Here is a 10,041-nt window from a genome sequence, read left to right as displayed (position 1 = left end):
TTTCTTTACACTGAGATGAAGCCCACACTGAGGGCTGTGCTCTTTGGTCTTCATTACAGAGTAGCTCTGCTTTGTCCTGCATTAACGGCACATCTTGGGGGCTTAACTGACCTGGGTGTGCTCAGTGACCAGAGAATCCACATCTCAGCCCTTCAGTTCAGCGTTGCTCTCTGATTTTTAAGCATGTGCAGCAAAATTTCAGCACTCTTTTTGGGCCACTGACCGTGTGTCTAACCCCACCGTTTGACCTGGGCACACCTACCAACGCCACAATTGTAAAATCAAAAGGGTACAGTTGCTTCTGCAAAGAGACATCTTTCAAATACTTGGTAACTTTCCGGATATGCATACCCTTAATGGCCTGGGCAGTCTCATAGATGTTCTTAAAGTGGATCCAGAGATTTGAACCTCTTGATTTGCATGATTTTGTGGGGTTTTCTGGGTCAAGTGAGTGTGAGATTGTCTTAGGTGGCTTACAGGGAGAGCTTCCTCTGTTCACGTTAACATTGCATTCCTCCCTGTGTCTCCTGCTCCCTTCATCTTTCCTCTGCTAACCACCCTCTTGATGTATATTGCCTACCCCGTCTCCCATGTTAACACGTGTGTACCCTCTACCCTGTGAATAATTTCCCCTCCCCCTCCCAGCCACCCACCCCGTAACCATCATAGATTGTTTCCTTTTTCAAGAAAACCTTTCCTTAACTTTTTACGTTGGCCTCATACAATAATTGTCCTTTTGTGATTGACTAATTTCACCCAGCATAATGCCCTCCAGGTTCATCCATGTTGTGAGGTGTTTCAAAGATTCATCATGATTCTTCAGCATTGTGTTGTATTCCATTGTGCATATGTACCAAAGTTGAACCATTCAAAGCTCAGGATATTTGAGAACGGAATTGTCTTAGCAACTCATTTGTATCTTCCTCGCTTCCCCAGGTAAGCATTGGAAGCACCCAGAAAGACGACGAACCATGTTCACTGCAAAGCAACTAGAAGAACTGAAGCTCTTGTTCTATCAGAACCCATATCCAAGCTACACTCTTAAGAAGGAAACAGCCTCAAAACTGGGCGTCCATCCAACAGCGCTGCAGGTCAGCAAACTACTTCTTTGGGCGACTCTAAACTCTAAACTCAGCGACTTTCTGGGATAATACCTAAGGCTTGGCACTGCTCCAATCCCCAAGAATCCCAAGGCCCTGCCTCTTCCTTCCATAATCCCGATCCTCCCCAAACCTTAAGAGCAAGGGCAGCAAACATCTCCTATAAAGGACCAGAGAGTAACTATATATATACACACATATTATATGTATAGTTAACTTTTTATTGTGATTTGGGTGTAACTTTATACAGCAAATTGGTTTTTCATTCAACAATTTTGATTCCTGACCTTGAGGGTAATCCCCATAATGCAACAGCGCTCTTCCTACTTCCTCTCCACGTGTTTCCTGTTTCCATTCATCTTTCTTTCCTACCCGCTCCTGCCTTCAGAGCTTGCTTTACTGGCGCTGAGTCAATTCTGACTCGTAGCAACCGTCAAGGGTAGAGTAGAACTAAATCTCTGTGGGAGCAGACTGCCTCATCACTGGATTTGAATAGCTGACCTTGAGTTTAGCAGCCCCCAGCTTAAACCTTTAAGCCATTAGGGCACCTTTGTTGTTGTGAAGTGCTGTGGAGTTGGTTCCGACCCATAGCGATCTTGTATAGAGTTTCCAAGGAGCAACTGGTGAGTTTGAACCACCGACCTTGCTGTTTAAACCAACTTTGCAGTCCAACACATTAACCCACAGGGCCACACCAGGATTGCTTTTGATCCATTGTTTTAAGGAGTGGGTCTTTCCCTGATGTTCCTGTTCACCTTACAGACCTGCCTGTTGACCTTACAGACCTGCCTGTTGCTTCCCTGGTGTTCCTGTTCACCTTACAGACCTGCATGTTGCTTCCCTGGTGTTCCTGTTCACCTTACAGACCTGCATGTTGCTTCTCTGGTGTTCCTGTTCACCTTACAGACCTGCATGTTGTTTCTCTGTGGTTCAGCTCAGCCAAACAACAGACAGGTCTGTAAGGTGAACAGGAACAGTAAGCCTGTGGAGTTTTGTTTTGTTTCGCATTTTTCTCCCACCTTTCCCAGGACCCTCTAAGACAATCCCTTTCAGAGCAGTCAGTACCCGGAACTGGGCACCATCTAGTTCTAGCCTCAGCATCATGGAGGCTGGGATCACATGGTCCATCTGTCCTTTGGATTAATTGTTTCCTACTCTTCTTTTATATGATTTTAGGGTTTATGGGCTATGCTGTCTCTGTTGTCACTATTTGTCCTAATGGTTGTAACCTGAGAGGAGCAGTAGACCATATACAAACAAGACTGTGGACAATGAAATTTGAACTTCATGTGATTTTCACATGTCGAGAATACTAGTCTTATTTTGGCTCCCCATGCCGCCCCCAATCATTTAAAAGTATAAAAGCTGCTACTAGCTCATAGTTTGTTTCTAGGCTGTCTGCTATACTAGAAATTCTTTGAAAATCAGAAATTTATTCTGCCACAGTTCAGAAGGTCGAAAGTCCAAGTTTATTGTGTGGAGGTCCTTTCTTGTCTATTTCAGCTTCTTCTTTGCTAGTGGTTAATGCATGGGACTGCAAGGTTGGTTTGAACCGCAAGGTCAGTGCTTTAGGCTCACCAGCCATTCCTCGGAAACCCTATACAGAGTCACTATGAGTCGGAACCGACTCAACATCACTTAACAACAACAACAACATTGAGTGGTTTACTCCTATTCTTGGTGGCCCCACGTACACAAGTAGAATTGTGCTCCACAGAGATTTTTAAACTTTTTGTAACTTTAGTTTACAGATACCATTTTTTTTTTTTTAATCATACACTTTGTTTCCTCTCAATGATTGTAATCCCCTCAGTGTGACATCACATATCCCACATCCCCTCTTTCCCAGCCCTTTTGGTCACCTGACAGGATCACCAGTCCCTGTCAGGTGACCAACAAACATGAAGAAATGCTCAGGATCACTAGCCATTAGAGAGATGCAAATGAAAACGACATTGAGCTATCAGCTCACTCCAGCATGGATAGCAAAGTTCCATAGGGCTTTTAAGAGACTAGGATCATTAGTCCTATAAATACTGTAAATACCCACAATCTATGACCCTGAGTCACCCATCAGCTCTGGAAAAGAACTCACCCCAGTAGTTCGATTTCCAGTCAAACAACAGAAGGGTCTACACACTAGGGGGGTATGTACGCATGTTTCAGAAGAGTCAGCCTTTGAGCTTAAGGGGGAAGTGTTTGCCCAAAGACAGAGACCAGCAGACAGGAAGGGGTAAGAAGAAAGGAGGCTTGAAGGTGGTTAACGGGCACAAACTAGGATAAGTGATGCTACATTGTTGGGATTACAATCAATGAAAGAAACAAAATCTGTGTGAATTGTTGAATGGAAAACTGGCCAGGTCTGCAAACCTTCATCCAATTCACAGTTAAAAAAAAAGAAAAGAATCATTAAAAACAAACAAGCCACAATGAAATGCAGGCCTTTTGAGGCAATGACTGATGTACTTCGGCGTGAATTTGAACTGCTAACATCTTTTGGCTTAGCTGGAAGCTGTTTTTTTCAAGTCCCCAAAAACCCCAAACTCATTTCTGGGGCCTCGATTCTGCCTCTTTCTCACCCTACAGGGCAGAGCAGAACTGCCTCATAGGGTTTCCAAGCCGGTCAGTCTTTCCAAGAGCAGACAGCTTCACCCTTCTCTGCGGAGCAGCTGATGGGTTTGAACCACCCACCTTGCCGTTAGCAACCCAACACTTAATCCACCGCACCATTGAGAAAGGGCTTCTTTTTCAGCTCCTTGTTGTTAAGTGCCATCGAGTTGGTTCCGACTAACAGCAACCCTGTATAAAAATAAGGTTTCCATGGAGTGGCTGGTAAGTTTCAACTGCCGACCTTGTAGTTGAAACTGACCTGGCTTTATCCCACAGTGCCACACCAGGACTCAGCTCCTAGTAGCTCAGAACCCTTGGGAGTTCCTGGCTTTGTAGACTCCTTTGATTCCATGAACTTCAGCTAGTCTTCCCGTCTGCCTTCCTCCTGTGTCAGCTTGGTTCTGTGCCTAACCTGCTCTTTGTCTAATAAAAAATTAGGTTTAAGGTACAACCTAAATGGATAGCGTCTCATTAAAATAGCAAAGAAAGTCCTGTTCCAAATCGGGTTTACATCCACAGGAACAGGGCCGAGGATTCCTGACACGTGTATTTTGAGGACACAAAAGGTCAAACACCATCACTTAGGATGTTTTTGGCTTAGTTTGAGCTGGAGCTTAGTTTGACCTCTGCCTCAGAGCATCATCGTCTGAGAATGACCCCATGTCTCCTGTCTCCTGTCCTGGGCTCCTCACTTCCTATGCCCACCACTTCTCATTCCCGCCCTTTATGAGCCGGAGGAGGTCTGTAAATAAGACCTGAGGTTAGTTCTTGTCACCCAGGACCCATTATCATTGTTATGTGTCACAGAGTCAGTTCTGACTCATAGCAACACTATATAGAGTTCCTGAGGATCGGCTGGTGGGTTTGAACCACCAACCTTGCTGTTAGCGGTCCAGTGCCTTCCTACAGTGCTACACTGGAGTGGTGCATAGTATTGGGTAAGGCAAAGTTGCCTTGGTGGCACAAACAACTAAGTGCTTGACTGTTAACCAAAAGTATAGCAACTTGAACCCACCCCGCAGGAGAAAGATGAGGACGTCCCCTTCTGTAGGGACACCAGATTTAGAAGTCTTTCAGGGCTTAGCTCCACTCCGTCTGTGGGATCGCTAAATCACAATCAACCCCAAGGCAACTGGCCTGGGCAACAGACTGCAAAGTTTTCGTCCCACATTGCAGCTGGATGGGTTCAGCAGCTAAGTGCTTAACCACTGTGCCACCAGGGCTCCTCTCCATAAAGATGGCAAGCTTGGAACCCCTGTGGGGCAGTTCTGCTCTGTCTTGTGGGATTGGTCTGAGTCTAAATGGACTCCACAGTCTTCTTCACAGTAATGAGTTTTATTTGGTAAAATGAAGGTACCCAAGTGATGAAAACAGCTCAGTGTTCAGCTGCTAACCAAAAGTTGAGAGGTTCAAAGCTACCCGAATTCTCTGAAGGAGAAAGACTTGGTGATCCTCCTTAGGGATTGCAGCCAAGAAAACCCTGTGGGGCAGCTCTGCTCTTTCACACACAGGGTCACCACGAGTCAGAAGTGACGGGACAGCATCTAACAACTTAGGGAAAGTGAAGATTTTTCTGAAATCTCACCTCTTTTGTCAACTCATTTCTCTTCCCTTTTTTCACTTCAGGTCTGGTTCAAGAACTACAGAGCAAAACTCAAAAAAGCAAAATGCCGAAGGTATATACAGCGAAGACAACAACAAGATGCTGACCATCAGCAGTCCCCGGAGACCTGGGTCCCGAAGAGTCCTTCCAAGGGCAATATGGATGCTCCATCCACATCCTGCACGTGTACCTGTACCTGTCTTGGATCTCTAGTTTACACAGATCATCTAGCACCCTCATTCCAACTTAGCATATGTCCCAATTTGAAGGTTCCCACAGACCACTCTGCCGGACACAAAATAGTCCATTTTGGTTGCTGCCAAGATCCGAACATATACTGTCTTCGTCCTATTGTGAAATCTCAAGTACTTTCACCAAGCTTAGAGTCTCATTCTTAAGATTCTTCATCTCTACAGAGACATTCAAGCGAATAAAAGGTCTTAGTGGATAGGAATGCTTGTGCGTTTTCTTTCTTACTACATTGGAGCCCTGATGTGGTGCTATGGGTTAAAGCGCTGGATCGCCAGGTCGGCAGTTCAAGCTCAACAGCACTTAATAACAACAATAAAGCTCAAAAAGGCATCTAAGGGCCATAGTCTTAGATTGTTGAATCTACTTTTCTTTCTCCATTGAACAATCTTAATAGTTAGTGAAAAGCAATTGAGTGTAGATGTAAGGGTTTATTTCAGAAAACTCAATTCCTTTTTATTGCCCTATAGATCTGTTTTGATGACTACTCTATTGTGAAGTGCTGGTGGGTCAGTTCTGACTCATAGTCACACTGTAGAGGGTTTCTGAGGAGCATCCGGTGTGTTTGAACTGCCAACCTTGTGGTTTGCAGTCCAGTGCTGATCCTACAGCGTCACACCAGGAATCCAACTACATTGTCAAGAGTGACCTCCATCCCTGGGCAAATGCTGTTGTTTTATCTCCTATGGTTGATTGTTCTAACATTGTCTTATTGTCTTCCTTATAGATTTGCTTAACTATTATTGTTTGGAGTACAAGAAGTTTCAGATGTTAATTCTGTGAATTCTTTAGACTGTGTTGTGTTGTGTTATGTTATGTTATGTTATGTTGTTATGTTATGTTATGTTATGTTATGTTATGTTATGTTATGTTATGTTATGTTATGTTATGTTATGTTATGTTACGGAGTCCGGGCATGGTGCTGTGGGGTAAGCACTGGACAGCAAAGTCAGTGTGAACTTCAAAGTCAGTGATTCAAACCCACCAGCCAATCCTTGGAAAACCTTTACAGGGTTGCTATGAGTCATAATGAACTCGGTGCCACTTACCAACAACAACAGTTGTTTGGCTGAAATTGGAATCAAGAGGGTGAGTTCAGTTCCAGATCTGTATAAAGGTTTCCACCAGTCTGTATCTGACCAGTAAGCCTGATCTGCTTTGTTTTGTTTTTTAATGGATGAATTGTCATGTTTTTAAAACTTTAAAAAATTATTCATGTGAATTGTGTGAAGGTTTACAAAGCACATCAGTTTTCCATTCAACGATTGATACACATTTTGTTTAGTCTCATTGACTGCTGGTCTTGTCTTTTTTATGATTTTGAGTTTTGGTTTGCATTTCTGTCCCACCTTCTAATGCGACCCCTTTCACAGCAGTTGCTAGTGGTAGGTAGCTGGGCACCATCTCGTTCTGGTCTCCAGGTGGTGGAGGCTGATGTAACTTTCACATGCAGATGAGGCCATTGAAAATACTATGGTTTGGGTCAGGCACACTTTAGTCCCAAAACTGACATCTTTGTTCTTGAACACTTTAAAGAGGTCTTGTGCAGCAGATTTGCCTGAGGCGATACATCGTTTGATTACTTGACTGCTGCTTCCATGAGTGTTGATGGTGGATCTGAGCCAAATGAAGTCTTTAACAATGTCAATCTTTTCTGCATTCATCACGATGTTAGTATTTTAAATATTCTTTGCTTATTTGCAAAGAAGGTTGTATCATCTGCATATCACAGGTTGTTAATGAGTCTTCCTGAAATCCTGATGCCATGTTTTTCAGTTTCTCAGATTATTTGCATACAGGTTGATTATACATGTGCTATCATGGCACACCCCTTTCCTGATTTTAAACCATTCAATGTTTTGTTCTAAGGACTGCCTCTTGTTCAATGTATGGGTCCCTATGTAACATATCTGGTATCATATTGTGTGTTGTGTGTTACCGAGACAGAAAGCCTCATCTTTCTCCCACAGAACTTAGCATACAAAATATATGTTAATAGACATTATGTTAATGGTAAGGTTTCTGGTGAACAGGAGGCTGTTACTAGTTAAGATTTTGTGTGTGTGTGATTTATTTCACTTAGCCTAAAGTTTACGAAGTTCATTCATGTAACCAATGGTTGTTGTTAGGTGCCATCATATCAGTTCCAGTTTCTAGCAATCTTGTGCACAACACAACAGAACCCTACCCGGTCCTGAGCCATCCTCACAATTGGTAAGCTTGAGTTTATTGCTGATGCCACTGTGCCAAACCATCTTGTTGGGGGTCTTCCTTTTTTCACTGACACTCCACTTTACCAAGTATGATATCCTTCTCCAGGGACTAGTCCCTCCTGATACTATATCCAAAGTATGAGAGCTATATTGAAAGTGCCATGGGCTGCCAAAAGAACTAATAGATCCATTTTGGAAGAAGTGCAGCCAGAGTGCTCGTTGGAAGACAGGATGACCAAACTTCTTCTCTCATACTTCGGACATATTGTCAGGAGGGACCAGTCGCTCCTGAGAAAAACATCATGTTTGGTAAGGTGGAGGGTCAGAGAAAAAGAGGAAGACCCCCAATGAGATGGATTGGCCAAGTGGCAGCATCAATGGACTCAAGTGTGGTTGGCCCAGGATCAGGCAGTGTTTCGTTGTGCTGTGCATAAGGTCGCTATGAGTCGGTACTGACTCAATGGCACCTAACAACAACATGAGAGATCAAGTCTCACCATTCTGGCTTCTAAGGAGCACTCTGGCTGTACTTCTTCCAACACAGACCTGTTTGTTCTTCTAGCCGTCCATGGTACTTTTAATATTCTCCTCTAACACTATAATTCAGATGCACTGATTTTTCTATGGTCTTCCTTATTCACTGTCCAACTTTCACATTCATATGAGGCTAGGTCAGGTGTAGTTAAGTTTTTGTGGAGTCAAAATTTATACATGGATTTTCAACTGCATAGCAGGGTCAGTGCCTCTAAGCCTATGTTCAAGGCTCAGTCGTATACTCAAGAGCAGGATATACCTTTTTAGGTGTCTATAGCGTAGTGGTTACAAATCGGGCTGGGAACCGCAAGGTCAGCAGTTCAAAACTACCAGCTGTTCCGCGGGAGAAAGATGAGGCTTTCTGCTTCCATAAAGATTTACAGCCTCAGAAACCCTGTACAGGGTCGCTGTGAGTTGGAACCGACTCCACGGCACATGACAACAACATAGAACACTCAGAGCCTTGGTGTGTGGCACTATGGGATAAGCACTTTACCATAAGGTCGGTTTGAATTGCAAGGTAGGTGGTTCAAACTCACCAGCTGCTCCTTGGAAACCCTATACAGGATCACTGTTAGTCAGAACTATGAGTCATAGAGCAGTCATGATAGACCATATGTATATTGGGCCATAAGACATGTTTCAATAAATGAAGACACAATTGAGAGCATACTGAGGTTAATTTTTGGAATATTATTTGAAAAGCACTCTTCAGAAAGTCCATATAGATATATATGATCTTAGTCTACTTAGGGACCCCTTCTATTACAACAAGGAACTCTGGGAGTGTAGTGGTTATGAATTGGGCTGCTAACCTCAAGGTCAGCAGTTTGAAACTACCAGCTGTTCCACTAGAGAAAGATGAGGCTTTCTGCTCCTGTAAAGATTTACAGCCTCGGAAACCCTGTACAGGGTTGCTGTGAGTCGGCACCAACTCCACGGCACACCTCTCTCTCTCTATTACAACAGAGACTTCCAATAACTATCTGTGAGTAGAGGATGCATGAGGGAACAAACGAGTGGATTTCTCATCCTGTTAGCATAAGGACCGTTTCTAACACCAAGGTTTAGTGCCCATTCTCATCACTCATCACCCACCAAACTAGCATTTCCCAAATTTGCCTGCTCATGAGACTCCAGCAGGGAAGTTGTAAACTACATATCCCATGATGCCTCTGTTTCAGAAAGGACCCAAAGGAGACCCCTATTTATCAGAGTATCCCTGTGGTGCTTATAATTATACAAATTGGAGGGAAGATGTCTCCACACTAGTTCTCTATGAGCTTCATGACTGGAACAAACGGCTCATTCAAACCACTGCAGGTTGTTCCTGAGTCTTCCTCCAATCCTGATGCCACGTTCTATCGGATTATGTGCTCAGTATGGTCCTGGGCTGCATGGTTGGTTTCAACGACAAGGTCGGTGGTTCAAACTTACCAGTTGCTCCTTGGAAACCAACTCACCAGCACTTAACAACAGAATGATTCAGTGTGGTGAAACCTGATGCACACCTTTCCTGATTTTAAACCATCCCGTATCCCCTTGTTCTATTCTAACTACTGCTATTTGTACTAAATTCTCCCCTCATTGTGGTTCCCAGATTCTCGGTCCTTCTCACTGAAGACGTCTGCTTAAGAGAAGCCTTTGTTGATCTATTATTTAAGGTCCAGTTGCTGTTAAATTGATTCCCTACTCCACACAGCGCCCCCGTGTGTGTCAAAGGAGAACTGTG

General features: G+C 43.8%; 1 protein-coding gene across 1 annotated transcript in view; it reads left to right on the top strand.

Moving 5' to 3' along the window:
- Positions 1-5,711, top strand: part of DPRX (divergent-paired related homeobox) — a 9,163-nt gene extending 3,452 nt beyond the window's left edge. Inside the window, exons 2-3 of the mRNA XM_006868322.1 lie at positions 937-1,091; positions 5,337-5,711. Coding sequence (XP_006868384.1) covers positions 937-1,091; positions 5,337-5,711 — 530 coding nt within the window. The remainder of the gene's footprint in view (positions 1-936; positions 1,092-5,336) is intronic.
- The last annotated feature ends 4,330 nt before the right edge of the window (positions 5,712-10,041 follow it).

This window comes from Chrysochloris asiatica, unplaced genomic scaffold, assembly GCF_000296735.1.
Source record: "Chrysochloris asiatica unplaced genomic scaffold, ChrAsi1.0 scaffold00116, whole genome shotgun sequence".
Taxonomy (NCBI): Eukaryota; Metazoa; Chordata; class Mammalia; order Afrosoricida; family Chrysochloridae; genus Chrysochloris; species Chrysochloris asiatica.
This window is presented reverse-complemented; position numbering and strand designations above follow the sequence as displayed.